The sequence below is a fragment of the Prinia subflava genome, chromosome 8 (genome assembly GCF_021018805.1).
Source record: "Prinia subflava isolate CZ2003 ecotype Zambia chromosome 8, Cam_Psub_1.2, whole genome shotgun sequence".
Lineage (NCBI taxonomy): Eukaryota > Metazoa > Chordata > Aves > Passeriformes > Cisticolidae > Prinia > Prinia subflava.
This window is the reverse complement of record NC_086254.1, coordinates 31,568,618-31,593,687: the sequence shown is the minus strand read 5'-3', so window position 1 is coordinate 31,593,687 and position 25,070 is coordinate 31,568,618. Positions and strand designations below refer to the sequence as shown.

General features: G+C 41.7%; 1 protein-coding gene across 1 annotated transcript in view; it reads left to right on the top strand.

The window, feature by feature from the left end:
- The window catches only part of TOP1 (DNA topoisomerase I), a 67,463-nt gene that overhangs the window by 13,563 nt on the left and 28,830 nt on the right, over positions 1-25,070 (top strand). The window contains exon 3 of the mRNA XM_063404642.1: positions 15,646-15,748. Within this exon, the coding sequence (XP_063260712.1) occupies positions 15,646-15,748 (103 nt within the window). The remainder of the gene's footprint in view (positions 1-15,645; positions 15,749-25,070) is intronic.

The following is a 25,070-nucleotide window of genomic DNA, read 5'->3' as shown; positions in this document are numbered from 1 at the left end:
ATCTCAGCAAAGCTCTGGAATTAGTCTTTGACAATTAGCTCTATAGGTAACCAGAGTCAAACATGCCTTGACTTTAATTATTTTTCCCCAGTACTAAGAAAAGTACTTAAAAATTATTATAGTACATGGACTACAAACAAGTGTAATGGTAATTTTCATCATAGTAGCTCCAGAGGCCGAACAAGTAAGTTTTCCACTGGTCTTCATTTCAGGAAAGATGTACTTTTTAGAAGGGCTTCTCTTCTAAGCATCCATGAAGCGTTTGAAGGCTCGAGAATTAAAGCAGATTTGTGTCATTTCTAGGTTTGTCACAGGTCTGTTATTTCCAGTTCTGAGATGGTGTCATTTGGTGAGCAAGTGTCAGGGACGCTTGTTCAGTTCCTCATCCTGTAACCTCAAGCTATTTCTTGAGTCTTTACTGTCTCTTCCCCATCACCCCAGGTATTCTTACAGTGTGTGTATAGTACTGGGTGGTGTGGTTAGCACTTTGCTAACTACAGGTATGTGATTTCCCAGATCCTGCCATCTGAATGGCCCAGATTTAGGTTGTCAGGCATCTTTGTACCCAAGAGTCAGAAGATGTTTCCTCCCTGTGGGGCACTGCAGTTTTCCATTGCACTTAATCCACCCAGGATTACCCTTGTACATCAGATGTGCACGTAGTTTGTAAAACACAGAATAAATGCTGGGCTTGACCTTAACTGTAGACTTGTCAAATAGTAGCAAAGTTAGATGGTTTGGTGGTTTTGGGTTGTGTTTTTTTGGTTGGTTTGTTTGTTTGGTGGTGGTGGTGGTTTGTTTGTTTTGGTGGTTTTTTTGGTTTTTTTTTTTTTTTAATCATATCTTACTTGATATTAGTAAATTACCTCCTTGTTTTACTTGTCTGTGCTTATGGCTTTCACTTAAAAAGGAAAATCGCAGTTTCTGTATCAGGGTAGCTGTCTTACTGTGAAGTACGACAGGATTCCACTACTTGTCACAGTGACTGCAGTGACAGAAAGTGTCTTGGTTTATATTTTGATCTCAAGTAACTCATGCTCTAAAGTCTCTTGTTGTGAAAACATAATGCTGAGCTGTTTCTCTGGTCATAGATCCTTTCTTGAGCAGAGACTACTGACTGCTTTACCTCGTAGAGACACAAACGTGTCCTTAGGAAACCAGGTTGAGCTTACATTGTATCCAACAAATTTGGGGTATTTAGCACAGCATCACCTGAAGAAAAGTAGTCCTGTTACAAGCTGTTACTTAATTCTCAATTTTATTAAACCCCTTCAGGAGTTTCTTGATCATTGCGGCACCTGCTTAGTTTTGAGAGTGGCATGGGAAGTTAAGTATCTCACGTTGTTTGCTAATTTTCACAATAGGTTATTCACAATTATTCTTTCTTTTGGTATTAGGGCTATGTCATGCAGTTTTCCCCACTTATGGGCCCTGTTTAGTATTACACAACCCATTCATGAAAGCAGAAGGCTCCAGGCTTTCACTGTTGGAACCTTTTTACGTCTGATAGGATCAAATAAAAGGTGATCACAGGTTACTGTGACCACAGGTAAAAGAGGGAATTTTCCCTGGTCTGCTGGAGACTGGAGGACAGGAAATAAGATAATTGCTAGTTCAAAAATAATGTGCTACACTTTAAAACTTGCAGAATAATGTTGCTGAAGTGCATGGAAACTCAAATAGATTAAATGTATTCGGGTATTGCAGTTTCAGAAATTGCTGGGGCTGCTGTTCATTCCTAGGTAAAGCTGAGAGGAGAGGAGAGCTCAGAGGAGAGTGAGCCTTGCTCTCTGCTGGATACCTGCATGGTGCTCTCACTCCCAGATGTGGTTTTGTCTAGCACAGGCTTGAAATCCTTGGTAGATCAGGATAGGAGGGAATGGTGCAGCTGCTGCTCTGGGCTCTTTGTGTAAGAGCAAACTGCTAAATCAGCTGGAGTGGCTGCGGCTTCCACGCTGGTATTAGTCTTTCGTGTAAAATTGATAATAAATTTTAATAGATGTATTGATTTAATTTTGACTCTAGTAAGAATTATAATAACTTCAAAAAATGTCTCAACATATATAAAACTGGCAGCCAAGAACTTCAAAATATTTCATAGCATTACAGCTGAATCATTCAGGAATAAATTATGAGATTGTAAATAGTCTTAGATGTTCATCTTGTTTCCTTTGCCTATTTCTGCTGTCAAATAATCAAGGTGAAATAAATATTTCCTAATGCATTTGAATACTTCTGAAAATAAGATGTATAACTTGGGTTTCTCACTTTAGGTTATATTAAAGAAAAATAATAAAGCCTTGAATCTTAATGGTCACTTCTGTAGTAATAGTTTTTCAAGCATGTTTCTACCCCTCTCACCAGTCAACCTTTTAAAAATATCAGGTTCCATGTTCAGAAAACTGAAGAGTAGAGAATGTGGTTATGTTGTAGTAGCTGTAAAGCAGAAGCTCTGATATGATGGAAGCCTTTAGCTAAGCACTTGGAATTTGAAGTGTAGTGATAAATGAACTTTTGATGACACTCTGCACCTGCAAGCTATTTCCTTTGGTTTAAACAGCTCATTTAGTGACTGTGGTAGTGGAGGGCATTTGAAAGCTAAAAAGAAAAAGCTGTTTCCACACCTTGTTATTTCTGCACAGGTAAAGAAGGGATTGCTCTTTAAATTGAGGCACAAGGTAACCAGAATTGATTCAATTCAGTTTTTGAGGACTATGCTTGCTTTCTTTTAGATGGGAAACAAATTGCATAAACATTTCCTCCCCTTCATGTCTTATTCAAGGCAACTTTGAGTTTTTTGTGGGGTGGAATCTGAAAATATTGGCTGTGTGTTCCGTGAAGAGATGCCAGCTATTAGTTTAAAAAAAATGGAAAAAAAACCCAAACCCAGCAAACAAAACCCAACAAAGAAACCTGACCAAACTAACAATACATTGCACGGAGTCCTTTAATTGAAGAAGTTAGGAGTGTATCATGCATAATAATGCAGCCACAGCCTTTCTTCCTGTGTCAATAGGTTATGTTTTATATTCAGGTATTCATAGTGGTGTGATGTAACAGTTGTCAGCTAGTGAGATTTGGCCTGGATTTAACATAATAAACAGATTACAGCTGCATGAAGAGATTAAAATCAGTGATTTAAAGTAACGTTTTGTAAATTGAAGACTTCCAATGGAATTTAATGCACCATATCTAGGAGCTGTTCTTATTAAAATATTGCAGTCATAGCCTTATTTTCAAACTACTGTGTCCTACACTGCTCTGCTGATCCTTCTTTCTGCGTCCTCCTTCCCTTCCTTCAGAAGACCCAGGAGTACAGAAATGCAGAAATCTCAACTCTCATTAAACATTTACCTTTTGTTTACTTTCTTGTGTGTTTTAGCTGGAATCAGATTTCTTCTTGTATGCTAATTGTGGTAAAATCCCCTTAAGGCAGGGGAATTGCATTCCCTTCCCTTGACTTGAGAATGGGACTTGTGGCAAGGCAGACTGATAAAATGCTTCTAGACACTGCTGGAATTGGCCTCTTGTGGGTGAGTGATCAATTAGCTCACCCACAATGGAGACAGAGGTGAAATCGAGCTGTATCCATCCAGTGCAGCCCTACACTTTAAAGGAATCATTGTAGATATGAGAAAAAAAAAAAAAAAGGCAAAACAAAACCCAACCAAAAAAACCCATCTGGGATCAGTGTGGGAGTTGCTCCTACAGTGAGGAACCAGCTGAAGTGTAATAAAAATATGTTCTTAGTCTTTTGAAACAAACTTCTTCTAAGACTTTGGCCATGCTACCCCAGCAGCTTAGCTTAATAGGAATGATATTAAACAAATAGTAGGAGAATAATCTGACTCCAGTGCATAAAGCAGTGGTATTGCTTGGCAGAGGTGATTTAAAGCTTCTACCAGCCACTTTTTTTTGTCTTGTGAATTCAGTTTACACTCTATAACCGAGCATTGCAGAGGCTTGTTCCCAAGGGTGCTCCTCTCAAGTCTTTCCTCCCTCCAGCAAGCAGGAGACCAGCACTGGCCAAAGCCACGCGGAGTTGTCAAGGGCTGGTTAATAAAAGGCTTTGAGCAAATGCCATTAGAGCCTCTCCCTGAGGACGCTGAGCGTGTACCACTCCCATGTGTATGAACTGTGTGATCCTGCCCGCTGACACAGCCTGGGCATCCACTGCTGCAGGAGAGGCAGTTCAGTGCCACTGCTTTTTTTTCCCCCCCGATTTGTTACATTTTTCCTTGAGGGGAGCCCTTGTTCTGGATTAAACCCAGGACAGTCAAACACACCAGCCCTGTCCTTGTGTGGTATTGCTGTGAATACAGGCTCTATGTGAGCTGCTCTGGGGACATCACTCTTGTGCTAAGGAGGTGTCAGGATTTCAGGTAATCTTTAAAAAAAACTTCTTTTCCATGAGTCCAAGTATAGTAATGATTTACACAGCCAGCAAGAGAAAATGTTTTTCTAGTTGACATCATCACAGGGTAATTACTCCTGACAACACAGCAGTTTTCTTGTAATCTACTACAGTTTTTAAACTTACACCCCAAAATAATATCAACCTCTTTTTTAAATATGGCTGAAGTCTCCTTATGGTCTGTAAGGACTAGGATTTGTTGTTGATTGCCCCTGTTTTCTCCTGGTTCACCTTGTAAGTTTGCATGCAGTAATCAGCTGTTGCCTGTGCATCACAAATTGTGCTGTTTGCACCTTTCCACTCTAATGATGGTATAAAGAGCATTTGGAGGCGGAAAGAGCTTGTGCTGGGGGCACTGACTCAGTCTGCGGATGGTGTACAGAACACGAAGTTCTCCTGTCTGCAGTGCGAAGTTGTGACAGATTGCACCAAAGATTCTCTTTGCTCTTGACCCAGTCTGTTGAAGTAACTCTCAGGGCTGTTCCCGTGGTAATTCTTGGCCAAAAATCTCCCAAAGGTGATTCAGCTCTCACCTATCTGTGTCTGCAGTGAAGCACAGCACTGGCTCTGCATGGAGTGCTGGAGGTCTGGGATTGATTCTTGTGCTGCAGCTGGGCACTGGCTCAGGTCCTCTGAGCTTGGAAACAACCAAAGAGTTAAAGTGGCTCTGGTGTACATGCACTTGGTGTTTCAGTCCCCCTGGCTTGCACATCCTTCCTGAGAAGATACTGATGAAGATATATGATGTGTTGTCCCCAAATTTCTGCAGCACAAATGGTTCACCAAGAGCTCCTAAAGGAAATGATTCCTGCAGACCAGAAAGATAAGGGTTAATAAAATAAGGGGTTTGCTTTAGATAATGCTGAAGTAAGGGATAGGTTATCTCCTGCAGTCCCTGATAGCTCCGAAGTCTAAACAGGGCTGTAAATGTTGGCACTGCCCTGTTTGCTCGCCTTTTGCCCTGGTTCTCCAGAGCCGAGTGTCCCTGGTTCTTTCTCCTCGGCAGCTCGTGGGTGACCCTGGGCAGTTCTTTTTGTCTCTGTCTCCCAGAACATCCATCCCTCGGTGCGGTGGGTACATCCCTCCCTTTGTCTCTTCCCGAGAAAAGATTTTGTGTGACAGCACCGCGTGACAGTTTCTGCACTAAGCTGTGGATCTGTGCTAAAGGTTGGTTTCTTTCTGACTCTGAAAATAGGATTAGTCCCCCTTGCATTATGTATTTGAATGCCCTGAAATTTTACCTTCTTTCATAATTTTAAGCTAGTTTTACAGCCCTGGATGCCAGACTGGTTTGTGAACAGTTGTCCAGGCTTTCCTGGTGAGTCTGTCTGTCCTGCTGTGCTGGTTATGTTAACTGTGTTTTGCGCAATAGGGAAGAAGCAGGGGAGAATTTGGAAAAGCCTGAGATTAGATGGTGTAGTAAAAGTTTTTACTATTTGTAGATCCAAAATCCACAAGGAACCTGCTTTTAACAACTACTTTAGCAGAACTTTTTCCCCCTCGTGTGGATTTGTAACAGCTGTTTGTGCTCAGCCACAGTCACTTTATGTCCCTGTAAGTCCTTCAGGATCCCAGTCCTGTATATTTGTGTATTAGCAAATGGAGATGCAGATGGGGCTACAGTAAGTGTAAAGTTTTTGAAACCTCAGAAGTAACTATGATCAAATTTGTTTCCCCTAGAGCTGCTTGTGCTCTTCAGATCCCACTCTCACCCTCATCCCAGCCTCCTGATATGTGGGCTATGGCTGTTAAATTGTGAGGCAAAAGTGTGTCTTAGTTTTGCTTCTTTTTAAAAGATGGGTGTGCAGTGCAGAACTTTGTTTATTCATGTGGTTGTAGACTCATAAAGCAGTAGGAAAAAATGGCTGAAACCATTTCTACCCTAGTAAGGGAAGGCAAGGAACTCCAGTTCTGAATGGAGGAGGCAATGGAAAATAAGTACTTTCACTCATAAGAGTGTAGCCTTATAAGAATAAATATCACTAGAGACAAGAATGGGTTTGCTCTTGGTTCTTTAGGAGACTCTTCTGGACTCTCCTCTCTTCATGCCAGCACAGCAGCATTTTAAGCTGTTCACTGATGCCGGTCATTTCTTGAAGTTTTAACTTGCTGTTCTGTTCTATTCTGCTTTGTTAGTGGCAACGTACTAATGGGTTTCAGTCTCTGACTCTTATTTATACAATTACAGGAGAATGTTTTACATCTTGGGAATCCCTGGAAACACGTGTTTCTGTTCACATGGAACTTTTTTTTTTGGTTTTGAATGCAAATAGTGGATTGAAACTTCATTGTTGCCTCTCAGTCGGGAGCCCTTTGGCATGTGTAAGAAGCAGCTATTAATTTAGCCTTTCTGTACTGATCAAACAAGTATTTTCATGCTTTATAAGGCTTCCTTGGACTTGTTCTTTGTCTAATATTGTCTACTGCAATTTTACTTGAAGTGATTTTATGCATTTGTTACAACAACTAAGATCTGCTGTGGGACGGGCATATGTGAATGTGCCACCTCTTTGAAAAGAGGCCATGTAAAAGGTGCTGACAAGTCATTAACTTGCTGCTTCTGTCTGCACCATTAGTTGTTTTGTTGCAAGATGCCTGTAGTGTAGCAGTTTCTTAAGGTCAGCAGCCCTGTATGCCACACAGCTATCTCAATTACTTAAGCATTAATTACCCACAGAGTATTAGCTATTTCCCCAGCAGGTGAAAAAATGAGGTGCACAGAAAATAAGCAATTAATCCAGTGTGGCTGAAAAAAAAAACTTGAAGAAGGGCTCAAAACATCTGCACTAAGAGTGTCTGTCCTCTTTCTGAAGAGGCTCTTAGAGCACGTCTGGCTTTCCCTCCCGAGTCTCTGCAGTCTGGGTGAGATTGATGAAATGCCAGCAGTGACATTTGCTTCAGGTTAACCTCATTTCCCAGAGGCTCCAGTCACAAGACAGGAGTGATTGGTCAGGTTTTCTTCTGGCATCCTTAACATCTCCCTGATAAGCTTTTAATATTTGGGGTGTGGACAAGTGTACAGGCCAGCATGGCCTGTCCTGTGGCCACCATGTGCTGTCCCTGTTAGCAGTGCTGTCACATTGTTTTACCTCTTTTCCTTAGACTGAAGTTGTCCTGAGGTTTCAATGGAGCAAAAGGTGTGTTGATCTTGTTTTGCAAATGTTTTAAACAGTCTGTGTAATATCCTCGCTTGCATACTAAAACTGGAGAACAGGGGAATTTCTTGAGAAGTTGGTGGAGCTGTTCTAAAGGACTGAGAATGGGTGGAGACAGTTCTCTGTCCACCTGTCTCTATTGTCTTGTGAAGAGTCATCCAAGTCATTCCGTTGGTTTCTTCTTTTCCCTCTATTCAAATGCAGGGAATACTGGGCCTTCAAATGACAAGACTAAAGAAGAATGCCTTATCTAAGGGGTCTGTCTTGTTCTGAAGCCAAGTTTCCCAGACAGGTCCTTTTTAGGAAAAAGACATCATATCTGTCTGGCCCTGGAGTATCTTTTGCCTCAAGTAATTGCTGAAGTGTGAGGGGTTGTGAGGTCATTGGTTTTACTCTGTTTCTGTCAAAAGTACTAAGTTTTTATCATTTGGCAGAACTGGTTACAATGTGGCATGGTCAATTCTGGCTCACCCCAAAACCGGTTTGGTCTCAGAGTAAATATAGTCTGGGAAACTAATAGACTCCAATCTATTCAGTTGTGCTATATTCCTTCATTTGAGTCCTTAGAAAAAGTAAGAGCAGAGCTTTACTTTTGGCAATAGAGTTCCTGCCCTAGAAAGGAAGAACTGTTGGGTTGTTCTGCTGTACTTCTCCAGGCTCTCTTTTTGAGTTTTCACAACATTTTTTCTATTTCTTTAAGATTAGAAAATGAATGACTGCAAATCTAAACTTCACAGTAAAGAGCTGCATGTGTGTTCCACCTTGTGCTTAGTCACAGTTAGTCTAGTTGTTTTGCAGTAAACTATAAAACTCAGATTTTATCTGGTTTATGGAGGGAAGCAGTGAAATGTTGAAGTGCTAGCATCCCTGAACTCCTGCACCTGACCCAGCGAGGCTCCTCAAGTGAAATAAGCTTGCGATGGCACAGTAACTTATTTCATTTAAATTTGGCTTCAAGAAGGATTTTGAGGATTTAGATTTCTGTAGCAATGTAGATTTTGGAGGTATCTTTATAAACACTGGTAATTTTTTTTTTGTCAAATTGCTTTTGTAATGGGCATCTTTGCCATTAAGTATGGCATTATGAAATGAGGAAGCAGAAGCCAGACAGTCTTGCTTCAGTGTCGTTGTAGTTTCTTTCCTTTTTTGACTGAAAACCCAGATCCTACTTCTGCTATTGAATTTCAGGCTTAAGTTATGGGAGACTCAAGTGGTGATTTCACTGTTTCAATCACTCTCATTTCAGTATTCTAAATGTTTTGCAGTGAGTTATTGCAGAAATAAACCTGCACAGCAAACAGACCTGCAATACTTTCTCAGGGTAAATGTTTTATGTGGATTTTGCAGTTATGTAAATAGGGCCAGTAAGTGACATATCCAGTTTCACTTGGAAAGTTTATTTTAGATTATAGTTTTCTACTCCAGTGTATCATCCACAATACCATCATCTCTCTGAACAATCCCTTCTGGGTATGGTTTTCTGCTCTTGACACGTGTAGCTGTGTAGAGAGGTTTTCCAGTTTCTGTGCTTTTCATATGTACACTTTGGTTTTCTTTATCTGCCTTGCTTTATTGGGAAAGGTGCTGCTCCCTAGATGCAGTTCTGTTTTCTGCCTAGGAGCTCCTCTTCTCTCTTTCCTGGGCTACAGCAATGTCAGTGCATTGCAATAAATTCCGGAAATGCTGTTTAATCAGTTACTGGAACAACATGACCATAATGTGACTTCCTCTAACTGGAATACAAATACTTAGAAAAGTTTAGACGTCTTTCAGATTGCTCAGGTGGGATTATTGTACATGGGTTTAAAATTGATAAATCTAAACATGTAAAGTCAGAGGATTTGTCCAGAGTTAAAACCTGTTTTAAGAGTGTCTCAGACCTTACCATGTTTGCCATATGGTGGTTTTTCTGAGCCACACAGGGCCTGCAAATAGGATTTTTTTAACTCTGCACCGTGTTTGCTTTCTCAGGCAAGATTTATAAATTGACCAGCACCTCACAGAGTGACCTTTACACATGGGATTACATTGCCTGTTTAGGTAATGTACCATAACCCCGTCGCTATCTGTGTTAAAGATCTTGGATAATGACTGAATGTTACACTCTTTCTACTGGCTGGTATCTGTGTATTGTAAAAGTTAGTGCCACAGTAGACCATTCTGGTCAGATGCCAAGGGCAAAAGTATGTGTACTTTGCCAGGAACATGAATAATATTTTAGACACCTTGGACCACATTCACATGTTGTTTGAACACTTCCTGGCATCATTTCATCAACTAAACCATGGTAATTTTAATAGTAGTCTTTATATACAAAATGTAGGAAATTAAAACTCTAAAAGTAATATGATTTGGCAAAATAAATGGAAAAAAACCCCTTGAAAGTAAGAAGTTTTCTTCTGATAATCTGCATTTTAGGATGAATGCTTAAAAGGAGAGCCTGTGGGAGAGGGGAAAAACAGTTAAATTTTTTCATTTAGGCAATAATAAAGAGACTTTAAGCTGTGCTTATTATTGCATCACAACCAGTGAGAAGAATTCAGCCTACCTACTGAAGAGGCTGCTGTGGAGTACCTGGCCTTACATGAAGGTGGTGTTTCAGCTGAGAAGGGACTGACCATTTCTCCAGTGACAGAAAGTTTTCCAACTTGACCAGCTTTTGAACCTAATCCAGTGTTAGAGTTACCTCACTTTCAGCTGCATAATTTAGCAGTGGAACTGGAGAAGTCTTTAGGACTTTCTTCTCCTCTCCAGAGAGGCTGAAAAGACCCTGCTGGTTTCATCTCTGCCAATAGCAGAGGGTTTCTTGCTCGTGCTTCAGGCTGAGTGCTGGAGAGAGCCCTGTACTCATTCATACACACCAGTGATCCTGAAAGCTTTGAGAGCTCATTTGCTTCTCTTGTAACACACAACACCGAGGCATTGAATTTAGCTCAGGGCAGAAATTTCAGCCACTCATCTGAAGTGTTACTGGAATAACAGGTTCAAAATGTTGGTAACAAGTTGGATTTTTCATGCTGTGCCTTCAGATTTTGGGCACAGATTGCAATCCCAAGAATCTGGAAAGCTTAAATCACCCTTCTAGACATCAGTGTAGAGAAGTATTGAGATAATGCTTCAAACAGATTAAATTCAAGCACACTCAGCATTAGGAGTATTTCTAGGAAGAGGAAAAGAAATTGGGATGTTTCTGGAAACAGATGGAAAATACAAAAAGTGCTTGTCTGTAGAATCTAATAAGACATTTTAAAGAACAAAGAAACCTTTCTGTAAGCAGGTTAATAAGCTGTTCAAATTGTGCCCACAAAAACTTAGAAGAAGGTGAACAGAAAGACAGCAAATCTGAAAGGCTAATATTTATCTGGAAAAGCTACTGTTGACCAGAAATTGAGGTTACCAGGTGTTAATTTGCTGGCTACCTCACTTAATTGGGGAAAAATTAGACGGAACCAGATTGTGCTCACACCTTTTTTCTCAGTTCTTAAAAAAAAAAAATTCTAGTGCAAAATGATGGAAGAGAAATAAAAGTGGGTGGTGGGAGTGGAATAAAATGACATCTGTAGCATCCTGTATCATGTGCCAACACTACTCTTGACAGCTGTACTGACTGGGCATACAAGAGCTTACACCCCTCTCTGATTTCAGTACTTTATTAGAAAAGTTGCTGTCAAAACTGAAATATTAATGTTAGAAGTAGCCCGACTTCCCTTAATTGTGACGTGTAAGTAGTATTTTGGAAGGTGTGCAGGGACAGGTGTTCAGAAGTGTTTTTGAGGCAAATGAATTTGGCTGATGAATTAAAACATCACAGTCCCACCTAATTGTTTTGTCAGCAGACTAATTAAGCCAAGGGTTGTCCTTGTTGTGAAAGGGGACCGCTCACCTCTGCCGTCTGCTGGGACTCTTCCTCTGCAGGTCACAGCTGCCTGCTGGAAGAGCCTTTCTTTGCCTTCATCCCTGTTCTTGCCGTGCTGCAGTTGGAGATGCCTGACCTTTTACAGCTCTGTTCCTGGATAAAGAGTAAAACTTCCCTGTTCCAGGCAGACATATATACAAGTATTGCAAATAGGGTTATGACTCAGCCTTTCCCCAGGGACTCAGCGCTGGAGCGAAGGCGGAGCAGGGAACAACACAGAGCCACAGACCAAAAGTGCTTAGAATTTCCCATCCTTAAATCAGCGTCCTTGTAATCTAACAGAGTTAAAAGATGAATCAACCCTACAAAAATGCAGCGCTGCTCGTGATTTGTTGGAGGTACAGAGGAATGGCAGGAATAGTACAGAGACTGCGGTAATCTTTTGGAGACACACCAGGCTCAGCATTAACAGACAGACATCCAGTGCCAGAGACATCAAGCTTTCTAGAACAGAAGAGATGCCAAAAGCTCTGTTTGGGTTAGAGGATACTGAAGGGAAAGCCTCAGGGGTAATGGATCCTTGCCCAGTGAGCATAACCCCTGTCCCCGCTGTAACCTTGTGCTGAAGAGAGACTTTGTATTTTCAGAAATATTTAAGTGTCACATAGGCTTTTGGGGGTTTAAACTTTGCTCGCAGTAGATGATGGATTTTGCTAATGGTCTTGGAGAAGGAATAGTATTTATCTCCTTGTTTAGTGTTAGAGGGAACAGACTTGCTTACTGGAAGACATAAAAGGCAGGAAACAAATCTGAATGTGTGATAGTGTCAGAGCTCTTTCCGTAGCTGATGTGAGGCTGGACTTAGTCAACTACTAATCAGCTGCAAGCTGGGAGAGAATTACTGGAGGCTGGAAGATTCTTCTAGGAATCAATATGCTAAATATATCGAGGAAGATGCATTACAGACAGGAACACTTCCCGCTGATTGCCTGTGTGCTGATGAGGCTGGGAGTGAGGTGGCCCCGTTCCCAACTCAGTCATCTGTTGCCTGTGTGCTTCAGTCGGAGGTGATGCTGCACTGGTTCCTGGCAAGTGGGTACACAAATGGGAGTGAAATGGCTTCAGCTTGTTTCATGTCAGCCACCAAATAACTATTGGCATGGACTGCTAGATAAAGTCAGTCTGGAACAAAGCGTTTTTGTGTAGAATGTCCAAAAAAAAAAAAAATCCTGTGCTCCTTGATGACCCAGTCTCCTGAACTTCATCCAGCTCTACCCTCAACAAAAAAGAAAGACCAAGAAGAGCTTTAATGCCTTCTCAAGACATACATATGTCAGTTCAAGACTATTTAATAAACTCTTTTGAAGTCTTTGTTCTTAACCTACCTCATGGCATTGTGTCAGAAAGCAACACCGTGGAGTTTGAATACTAGGCAAATATTCCAGAATAATTTAATCCTTGGGTGATATGCCTGGGAGGTAAACCTCCATGGAAGTGTTTACTACATTTAAAGTGTTGATCACAGTGAGAGATACCAGGTAGCTTTGCCTTGACATCTTTTCACTTTTGATTTGAGACCAGCACAGGACCCGTTGTTCCCCAGCCACTGTGGCCTTTGAGCCAGAATAGCTCTTGTGGAAGACCTTCCTGTTAGCAGTCCTTTGGTAGATAGCAAAGGAAAGCTGTCTGGCAACAAATCCTAGCAAGCAGAGCTAGTTTAACTGGTGAAGCTTTTTTTTTTTTTTTTTTTTTTTTTTTTTTTTTTTTTTTTTTTTTTTAATCCTGCATTACCAGGCTTTAATTGTCTGAAAGTACCAAATCTTTGTAAGCAGAGCCAAGGGTTGAGGAAACAGATACCAACTCCAGCAGTTCTAGGGTATATCCCTGGAACTGCTCTTGAAGAGTAAATATTAATTTCAGCTGTAAAGCACAAGTCAGCTGCAAGAAAATATGGTGGTCAAGGTGAACTGTTGTGTTTTCTGCTTTTCTTGGTGACAAGTCGTCATGTGGCTCTTGGTTCTAAAGAGAATAGCACTGAGCACAGTCACGCACGTTTTCCATTGATTGGTTGGTAGGAAAAATTGATTGTGTGTGTGCTATACAGTGACTGTACATAGCTCTGTGTGCAGCATCACGCTGGTTTCTCTCGCAATTTACCTATTCATCAAGTGTAAATAGCTGCTGTTTGCTGCAGCCAGGGCTGTGGGAATCAGTGAGTAAACCCTCTGTGGAATAAACCCCAGGCAGTTTGCAAACAGCCAGAGCTTCCAGCTCCTGGCTGAACCGAAGAATCACAAGTGTGAAACGCACTGCGAAAACATTTTTGCCAGTGAAATGTGTGTTGTCCTGGTGGGAAGAAGGGCTCGGAGAAATTGCTTCTCTGCAGTTCAGAGCGTGTGGGTGTCTGGTCCCCACACAGTTTGCTAGAGATGCCTGCAGACTCTGCCTGCTGAGAAAGAGATTTTGCTCTTTAGGTACTCGAAAACTCTTGGGTGCTTTATGCTGTAACAGCAAATGTTCCACATAACCTGCCACGTGCCTGTATATCAAAATATTAAAAACTTAAACCCTGTGATTTAAATGTGTGCACTGTGTACACCAGAGCACCAGAACACATTGCTGAATTCAAGGGGATGGAGGGAAGGTGCAGAAGACAACTTGGAGGCTTGAATGTCAGTATTCCTGTGTTGGTTTATGTTGTGTTTCTGTGGGTGTCTGAAAGCAAACCCTGAAGTTACAGAAAGCAATAGGTTAAAATCATGTTCTGTGGGTATGTTTCTTCTAAATCCATTTGAATGTTTTGAGGTTTTAAGAGCTGGTGTCAGTTAAGGAGAAAAATGAATTTGTGGTGAAAGACTTGGAGTCAGGAGGATGAGGGTTGTTCCTGGCTCCGCAGTGCATTTCCCATGTGACTGGGAAAGTCACAAAATCTTTTTGTTGTTGCAGTTTCCTATTCTTAGTGCAGGGATAGGAATCTTTTTAGAGGGATGGTAGCATCTTTGCAGTTAATTAAGCATTAATACCTTACATCCAAGATCTCTGGTAGAAATTCTAGCACTGATATCCAAAAAACAGTTGCCAAAGTCAGCACAGCTTTTAGGTTTGCTGAAGAGCCTGCTTAATTTTGGTTACTTTGAGTAGCATGTTCAAACCAAAACCTGGGGGGATCTTTGGGTATTGCATGTATTCCTCCCATCACACTGACCTTGACTGCAAATGGCTTTTTGGGGTGGTTTTGAGGTGCTAGTTCAGCCTCAGCTCCTTTTTAATATCTTTGTAAAAAAATACTTGTAAATGTGTTTATTTACAGTTCAACTGTGTTGTTCTTTCTCGCTGCTGAATTCATTTCCTTGGTGCTTTAAAGGACTTCATTGTACAGCAGAGTTGTTGCTGAGGATGGGAAGTGTCACTCAGAGTAGAAGCTGATAGCAATAAAATTACTGTGTTCCCGTAGATCCACTTGAGTGCCAACTCCCATTTCTGACCTGTCACATAATTGGGACCAGCCCTGACCTGTGTGGGTGGGTGACCACCAACACAGCTCATTACAGCTGTCAGGTTGGATTTTCTTGGTGGGGCTGTTATTGGAGAGAGGTAAATATGTCCTGCAGTAAAGAAGTGGGAGGAATCCTCCTGTTCACCCTTTCTTTTCATTTTCTACCATTACTCCCCATTTTCCTTGCTTTCTGACTGTCATGTTATGTACTGTTGGAGATAACAATAAAATGGTGGTAATTCAGAGCAGGGAGAAGGGAGGGATGCTTTGTCAAGATTAAATACTTGTGGAAGTAGAAGTATTAAATTTTGGGATTCAACAGGCCTGACACCTCAGCTTTATGTTTTGTTCCTATATCCTTTCTGTGTATTCAGCATGAGTGCTTGGAGACACAGGAAATCAGGTTGCCCATCTGCCAAATAAAGTTGATCTTGCTATAGCAATAGGTACCTAGTTAATGGAAGGGTTGCATTTCTACAGGGTCTATAAAGCATTTAAAGGTCGTTGAACTGAAGGCCATGTAAATGCAGCTGTTGCCAAGATGAATTAACTTGTGCTGCAGGAACAATGAATCCATTTAGGACCTCTGAAACCAAGATTTTTGTTACAAATTTTGAATCACAGAAATACTAGAATGCGGTGGGGGAAAAACGCAGAGGTTCACGAGGGAGGTGTGGAGATTTCTCCCAATTTAATTTCTTTTGTTTTGCCTCTCTGCTTACAGATTCTCACAAACACAAAGATAAACACAAAGACCGAGAACACCGGCACAAAGAGCACAAGAAGGACAAGGAAAAAGACCGGGAAAAGTCCAAGCACAGTAATAGGTGAGGAAAAAGTGGATGAAGTCTTTGTAGGCTAAAACACCATTGAATGTACAGACCTACGAATTACTCTGATAATAAATGAGTATGGAATTGCTACATTTTGAGTGTGGTTTTTATAAGTGTAGGTGCTTTAAGCCTGATTTTTGTCATTGCCTGCATTTCCATGTGGGTGGCTGAAGCTGTGTATCTTGCAAATGTGAGCTGATACTAACGTATAAACGATTATTGTAGCTTAGTGTTAAAGGTGTGGAAAACTAGCTCAGCCTCACCTTCATGCAAATTGATGGGTTTTGTTCATAATCTTTTGTGTGTGGTTCCAGTTTTTTGTCAGAAATGTGGAGTTCTCTTCATGCTGGTATAAACCCCCAGTGCTTTAGCAGAGTGAGTCCCTCATGTGGCTACTGAGCCTTCTCAGAATTAGAAGTGCCTGGAAAGCTGGTCCCCCAAAACCACCAGCTGTGTGAGGCAGCACTGGGAAGCTGCTGGGTTAGATGGATCCCAAAGGATTGTGTGCTGTTTTGTCTGATTTATACACTCACTGCCACTGGATGGGGAAGGTGTTTGATGCCAGTCACTTGCCAGGTCACCCACATTGATGTGATGGCCTGTAGCTACTAAGCTGCTGAATTCCTTGGTCCAGTTGCTCCCTGGACTGAGCTGTGAGCTGCAGGAACCAGAATGTGAAGGCCTGTGTGATGATTTGGTGTGGTGGAGGACAGGGCAAGAACATCACAGCTAGGATGTTACCCAGGGGAGTTTTCCTTGCTGTAACTCCTGACACACAAGTGTCATGGAGCCTAAATTGCCACCAAAACTTGCAAAAACTGGAGGGAAAGTTACTGGTGTGACACTTGGTGAGTGACAGATAGTGTTTATGCAAGTGTATTAAGTAATTGCTGTGCAACTGTGATAGTACTGTCCAAAAAGTAATAAAAAAGTTTGTGTTAACAATGATTTCTATTAAAAAGAAGCATGAAAAGGAGGGAGTCTGTGCAGAGCAGCGTGTTTGTTTTATTGGGCTCACACTTGATTCAAATTTTCTGTGATCTTATGAGAAGTTACACAAGCCTACTGTTCCATAATGTGTCTTTGATGGGGAAAAAGCCCTAGGCCAAATAACTTGCATTTTCTGGCTCTCACAACAAGGATGAAATGCTTTGGACATATTCTTTGCCTTTGTTCACACATCTATATTGTCTTGATTTCTAGTTCTCATTTTCCTGATCATCATGCTCCCCAAAACTGACTGCCTCACATTTCCAAATGTTCATTGCTTCACTTGAAAAACCATTCTCCTGAAATCTTAGCTGAGCACATTCTTCTGTAAGGAGTAATGTAAGCACTGTCCTTAAATTCTCAAATTCATTAATGCTTTGAATTCATTTGTGTAGGAGTTGGAAATGGTCAGCGTTTTTTTAACTGGGAGAACTAATTATGGCTCATAACTTGAAGCTGACTTTGCAAACAATAAATAACAAAACAGTGGAAGGAAGACGGAATGGCTGTGATGTTTTGCGAGGTGTAGCTCAGGAGGTGATATGTAATCATGCCTTATCTTGAAGTACTTCCTTCCTCCCTGCCATGTTGTCTTGAAATCCCTCTGAGAAAGGCATCATGTTTTCTAGGCACTGTGCCTAATGCTCCCAGTTGTTTTTGTGTCTCTGTTAAGTGCTTGTGTGTCCTGTGAGCACAGTATCTGCTGCACCCTGAGGTCCCAAAGCAAGGTCCCCCTCTCTGGGTGGTACATACATGTTCAGGGGGTTGTTCAAGGTATTTTTAGGGAGAGATTACTCAATAAAGCTTTGCCCTTCAGGTTCCTTCACAAGGGAGGGCTTCACTCTCTCAGACCGAGTGCACACTCTGCCTTTCAAAGCTGCCACCTTAAAAATGAGTGTATTATAGTGCTGAATCTGGAGATTTTGTTTTGGAAGGTTCTCTGGGAAGTTAACATACATGGATATGCCTGTGATCCTCTTGGGATCTCTCCTTTAGGAGTGTTCCAGAATCTTCACTATCCCATTCATGCTCAGTCATACACAGGGTACCTGGCTGCTTGCTGTGTAAAAACAGCAGACTTGTGACAGAACTTCAGAGAAATCATTGAAATTTAAACATTTCTTCCCTAAATGCTTTGATTCAGCTGTCACCCATGCAATTCCATAAATGTAAGTTGCTGTGAGATTCAGATTTTAGGTGACCATTGTTTGAAGGAAAAAAGCCTGCCTCTTTGTACTGAAGTTTCTCCTTTAACAATGAGAAACAAGTGAAAAATAGCCATGAATCTGGTAGAAATTAAAGAAAAAATCTCCAGAAAACAAAAAGGGGGTGGGGGGCCTTCAGTGGTTTTTACCTGTCTGAAGAATTTTTAAAGCACTTGATAGAAGTCTGTATATTAATCCTTTGGATAAGTTTATCTTAGATTTATCAAATTGCATGTAAATCTTCACAAAATCCATTCTGTATTTCAGAAAAGCCGCTGTGTTACTTAAAAGCTTTGCTGTATCTTGGGTAGTTCTCAAAAGAGGTTGAATGGTGCTTTAGCAGAATTTGAAGCTATTGTTTTCTGGGAGACTTGGATTGATACCTCTGTGACATTTTATCCGTGGTGTGTGAAGAGCCCCTGATTGCATTCTGAGAAGCACAGTTAAGAGCAGTGTGTGGTTGTGTTTGAAGCAGAGCGTTTTTGTGTCTGTCTGTAATAGTTTGACAGTTTCATTTCCTGTCCTGTACTTAAAAAAGGCTTTTAAAATAAAACCTGCATCAAGAAGACAGAACAACTCCAATGCAGGAGAATAAATGTTTCCTGTATCCAGATTTTGAAGGATCTAAACTGCCAAGATAAGTCTCTGAAATACCTAAAATAGACAATTTTGATTTCATATGACAGAAGTGTGTGGAGTGGTATGTAGAACTTCTTAATTTTGGTTCTTGCTTTCCTCCTCTCCCACTCACAAGATGACACTTATGTGTCTTAACCACTCATTTACAGCTGTAGTAAACTGGGAGAGAACATTTGTGTGCCTCAGACCTCCCCGTCACCCCTCAAGGAAAGAAAATGCAAAGCCCACTTAAGAACAGACTGTATCGAGGAATAAATCCACATCACTATCCAACAAAGTGTGGTTTTTTGCTCTTTTTCTCAGCTCTGTACTTCCTGGTCTCCAAACAAAAATCTAATACACATCCATTAAATATAAATGTCAGTGGTTATAACAATAAAATGAAACAAATCCCATGTGGCAATAGGTTTCTGATCTGTGGGAGTAGAGTGTTTCAGACAAGTAGACCACATAAAATAATAGAATAGCAGGTCCTTTGAAGCCAAGCCTTGTTAGGGAGAGGGTTGGAAGCGTTGGCAGTATCAGGTGTGTCTGTGCCAGGCGTCCTGGGCTCTCTGCAGGGCTGGCTGTGACAGGGGATGGATCAGAGACGCTGCTCTGCAGCGCTGAGCCGCGCTGTCAGCCTGACAAGCACCGGAGCCGCAGGAAGAAAATCTTCTGTCAGATTGCATATTTCCTCCATTTACTAAATCTCTTGTGATCACAGCTTGGGATGAACCGAGGCGTGGAGCACAGAAGGGATTTGCAGACCTGATCTTCACCGGCATAGTTTTATGGTTTTGCTAGGAAAAACACAGATTTCGGGCATTTGCTAGCCATGGATGAAGATAAATTTCAGTTCAGATTTCTTGCACACCTCCTCTGGTTCATTATATGATCCTGATCTGCTTGGAATGGTGTGTGTTGGGGACAGGAAGAGGCAGGGATGCCCAATGTACGGATAAAGGCAATTTTAAAAAAAGGCTTCACACCTGCTGTTCACTAGCACGGGTGGGTTTGTTTTTTTACCCCATTTTAGTGCACAGTTCACCTTCAGCAGTTTTCTAACACTGTGACACTGCTTTCCAGTAGTGAAAATTTTTGCTTGTTATTTAATAGTCTTCTTAGTTGTCACACGTCCATAGAAAGCATGTGCTAAGCATGATCCCCATTTCAATGTGCAAATATTTTTCTTATTCCTAAAATTTTTATCAGCTGTTGATTAGTCCAGCTTTTTATCTTGTTCCTCTTGCTGAAGGCTTGATCTGTTATCTGTGAAAAGGCTCCTTTCACCACTGGGAATAATGGTTTCAGGTTGTATTATTGCATTGCCAGAAACCCAGCAAAGCCTTTGGGACTCACGTGTTTATTCCCTGTAATTCCATATGATAACCCTCTAACAGCATCATATCCTGCAAGCCAGCTGAAAACCTCTCCTTCCCTGGGGTGCTGCTGCTTTGGAAGTGCTCCCTGCACAGGCAGCTCTCCCTGGGTGTGCATTAGCCTGGATGTGATCACAGGTTTCCATTAATACTGGATTGCGTCAAACGAGACACGGGCTGTGTCACCTGTGCCCTGTCCCCATCGTGTTTTTAGGCTGCACTGAAATCACAACTCCCTGTTATTTTACGCTTCAGTTGTGCTGCAGCAGCTCCCAAGTAGGCACAGCTCCGATGGCAACCGGCTCTGGCAGTCGCTAGTAGCAGATTCCCTGCCACGAGCTAATTACAGCAGAGAGAGGAAATAAGAGACACTTTAGATAAAGCATCCTTTCCCAGCTTGTGGTTTTGAAGCTGGAATGGAAAGGGCCTGGGAAGGGATTATTAACGTACATAAATGGCACCTGAAGAATGCAGTGTTAAATTACTGCGAAGCTGTTGCAGTTTGAAGGAGGAAGCTGTGATCTGCACATCTGCTGTTCTTTGGAAACACTTTCCACTTGTGACTTTCCCATGTGATCTCGGCCTGAGCAGCTGCTGCCAGGTGCCTGGGCTCCCCTCCTCTCCCTCTCCTCCCTCCTGCAGGCATCCTCATTGGGAAATATATTCATGCTTATAAGGGAAATGGCTTCTTCTGATGCATTTGCTGCTTCATGAGCTTCAGCCTGAGCTCCCCACAGCCTTTGGGTGTCCTTGTTTACACTAAAACCATAAATGGAAGACAGTGAGCAAGCTGGCACAAAGGATGGAGTGCTTCAGGAGCTGTGTGTACTCACCTGGCCTTTGTCTGAGCTAAGCCAGTAGTACAGTGATACACCTGTAGGTGATGTAATCCCTTGTTCTGCCTGTGCTAATGTGATCTCCCGCTGCACTTGGTTACCTTAAAAAAACACTTAACAGTGCAGGTTTGTCAGCTTTAAACACCTTCAAGAGGCATCTCTCTGAGTGCTGTTGCAGTGATGCAACTGCAGTGGTCTGGGTGAGAAGGAAGAGCTTACTTTGTCAGCAGGGCTGGGTATGAGCAATTGTTGTGATCCAGTTGTCCTGTTTTTGGGCTAGCTTCCCCTGGAGCTTCCCTCTGTCTTACAGGGGTTTTGCTGTCCTACTTCTGTGACTCCAAGCTGGCTTGTTGGCAGAGAGTTATGTGCAGAAAAGGTAACAAAGGATTCACAGAGCTCTGAACAATGAATTCAAGATAAAATTAGCAGTGTGCATGTGATCTTGAGACCATTTTGCTTGGTTTCTTTAAAAAAAAAAAGGTGATTTTTTTTCTTCCAGTTTTGAATTGACCAGGAAGATAGACTTCTGATCTTTAAATTGTTCCCAGTCCTTCCTAATAATAGCTTTGGGATTGTCTGAAATAGCTTTCTGATAGAAGGCTGAAACTCCATCTTCAGGGTAAGGATGGCATCCTGTGGCCTTCTCTTTTCTTTTGAGATTAGTGTGGTGGTTAAATTGTGTTCCCTGTAGGCTCACGTGTGTATCTGAGCCAAATGAAAGACCAAAGCAGCTCAGCTTGACTGCAGTTAATATGCGAGCAACTTGCTCTGCTTTGGGAGAAAAAAGAAGTTCCTCTTCTAAGGATTGTTGCTTGAGGCCTTTGTTACTGGCTCATTTCCAAGGGAACTTTTCTGGGAGGTGGAGATTTCCATCCCTCCAAGAGAAGAGGGACACAAGCCTTCCTTGATGTACATGTCAAAAGTTCTGTGCTAAACTGTTTAAACTGTTGAAGAGCTGTGGTCCAGTGTCTGGGAACCACACAGGGCTGGCAAGCAGGCTACTTACAAACAGGGGAAAGAAATTTATGCTCTCTTTTAACATTGGAGTGAAAAGTACTCAGTATCAGATTTTTATCTAGGGAACTCCTTTCAGTCACCAGGAGCAGCAGCAAGCAGACCCTCAGGGCAAAGCCAGCAGTGCTGATCTTTGGAAAATGAAGCTGCAGAGTGAAACTGGAGACAGTTTCCTTAGGTTATCTGAGCCCACATTGCTTGGGTGAGAAATTTACTGCTCATTGCAGAGCAAAGGGGAAGCATAGTCTTATGATAAAAAAATGAAATTAAGACCAACAACTGAGTCAGGAAGCTAAACTTCTTGATTCTGGCTCTGATGCTGAAAAATCTGAGAAACTATGCTGGAAAATGTAGATTAGGTTGCATGACAAGTTTTCAATGCTGGCCACTTATTCTCTGTCAAGAGGGATGTCATTTGAGCTTCTACTTAAACAAGCCTAAGTTTTTAGAAGTTTTAGTGCTTTTTTTTATTCCTGCTGTTGTCTGTAAGCATTCAGCACACACAAATATTGTCTCTGCCTCTCTAGGCAAATGGGATTTTGTTCCTGTTTCAGTCTTAGCTTTGCAGATGTAGATTGTCATCCATTAGTTTGCTTTTAATCATGCTTCGTGTACATCCCAGGGCTTTTCCAGTCATGTACTGAAAGCCAATGCTTTTGGCTGCTAGTGAGATTGAGTATGATGCTTTGGAAAACCAAAAATGTTTCTCTTTTTTTGTTTTTGGGTTTGGTTTGGTTTTTTTTTTGCTATTCCAAACACTCGAGCAACAGCCACTGCAATGAACTTTACCTCGGAGCACTAACTCCAGTGCTTGCAGCGTGTACCACGCTTTAACAACACAAATTAATGTCTGAGTAAAACATGTTATTTCAGGTAGGATTTAAATATCAAATAGGAGCAAGAAAGAGTCAGAAGATAAATACAAGTAGACTTGGAAAGAACAAGATGGGTCTGAGCCTTGTGTGTGTTTGTTACGGGGGTTTTTTGTATGTTAGAATTGTAGAATCACAGAATGGTTTGGGGTTGAAAGGGACTTTAAGGCTCATCTCATTCCACACCCTGCCATGGGCAGGGACACTTTCCACCAGACCAGGTTATCCAAGGCCTGTCCAACCTGGCCTTGAATACAGGGATGGGGCATCCACAACTTGGATTGATAGAGGAAGGTTCAGTATTGATTATTGATACTGAAATTGAATGTTGCTGTTATTATTATGAGTATTGGTTTAAATACATGAAGATTGAGATATTTGTGAAATTGTCAACCTTAAATCTTTGGCAAATGGGGTACCTGGCATATAGATGCCAGTGCAAGGTATCAAGTCAGAATTTCCAGACCTTCCTGAGTTTAAAAATTATTAGTAATATGTGGGTTTTTTGCTTTCAGACAGTCAATGAATCTGATTGGAGCAAAGGAAAATTAAATAGGTGTCTTGAGCTTGGAATACTGATGAATAAACAGGGTACAGAACCTGTGCTGAGAGATCTGAGCAGCAGCAGGCTTGTCGTGGATTTCCAGGATCAGTGTCAGGATGTTCCGTGTCTGTACTCGCATGTCCTGAGCACACTGTACATAACATGATCTGCTGGGTAAGAATAGTCTGCAGTTGTTGAGTCTGCTCACAGGCAACATGTGGTGCTGTGTGTCTAACTACAAGCATTCCTAGAGTGCCTGTTGTCTTTTGATGTTCAGATAGGCCTTCACTGCTTTGTATGAAGAGGTTGCTAGAGAGTTAAAATGAAACTGATTTCTCTTGCTGCTGATGTCTTCGTGTCACACAGTATGTGAATATACTGATTTCCTTTGGAAATGGATTTTCATGCTTTAGCCACTTGAGTTAGGATGGCTGGTGTGTGTTTATTCAATTCATTCAATGTATATTTATTGGAGTGTTATTATTCAAGCTACTCCAGGTTTGAATTATTCAGACCTTTGGCAGGTTCACATGCATCTGTCCGCACTGGCGTCTGCAGCTGTGAGCTGGGTGTGGGTTGGTGTATTTGTGACTGTGATTGCCTTGCTCCTAATCACACACAGACTGTGGGAACTGGTTAATGTGCTGCTCACTCTCTGTAGCAATCAACCTTTTTGCAGTCTGTTTCTGTGATAGAAAGAAGTCTCAAAGAATCTATAGCTTTTAAAAATCATGCTCTTGCCCAGCATTCCCAGCTTGTTTTTCAGGGCTGTGTTCACCCAAATTGCTTTGGGCTTGCACCTGAGTGTTGCAATAACTGAAATAAGGAAAGTGCCTTTTTCTAGTAAAGCTTTGTAGTGGATTTTGTAATCCTAAAGAGAAGCACAGTGTGTCCCAGAGAACAGCAGTGATGGGAATCAAGTGCTGAGAAGGGAGAGTGTGAACAGCCAGCATGAGGAAGGCAGCTTGGCTGGTGCCTATCCATGCTGATTTACACCATGCCTTTGACTTGCTAAAGCCCTGGGTGACCTCAGGGAGTCCACACAACCTTATAAGTGTGTACTGAAGGCCTGTAGACTTGCCAGGCTTGTTGCTTGGCTTCCACACCACTGCTGCTAATCCTTGTGGCCAGTTCTTGATGTTTCTATTCTGAGTCTTCTGAGTATTGCCTCACTTTTGGCTTCAAGGTTTGTCATTCCATGAAAAACCTCATTTTCATTAGAAAACAGCCATGTGTCTTTGTAGTTGATAAGGAAAACTTGAAAATGTGATACAAATTTATCCTAATGTCTCAGAAATCAGAAGTGGGTAGAAAAGGTATAGTAAAGGTTGATTTTCTTCTCCTTGTATGCATTTTCTCCTGTGTTCTGACTAAAGATTCTAGGTATTTAAACTCTCAATACTGCTATTCATAACACCAGAGTTGGAGACCAGATTCTCACTTGGAAAGACTTTTGTTGGGTTCTTGCCTCGCAGGATGGGGCTGTTTCAGCAGAGCTGAGCTCACTGCGGTGGCATCAACAGCTCCAGCTGAGGACTGCAGCATTATTCCTGCCTTTTCTGTTTGACTTTGCATAAACACAAGGACATCACATATCCTGTTTGCTCTGGTTTTCCCATCTGTTTGGGAATAATAGAGATCAGCAGTTTTCTCTTTAAGTTCAGAGATGAGAGCTGCTACAATGACAAACTGTTGTCTGAGCAAAAGCTGACACGGGCATTGACGGGGCTGGCGGCTCTGTTCCAGTGACCTTTTATGTGGACTAGGAAAAGAGGAAAAGCAGAGACAGTGGGAATTCATCCTAAAGTGTTGAGCTTTAAGTGTAGCAACCGTGGATTTCCTCAGCAATCCAGGC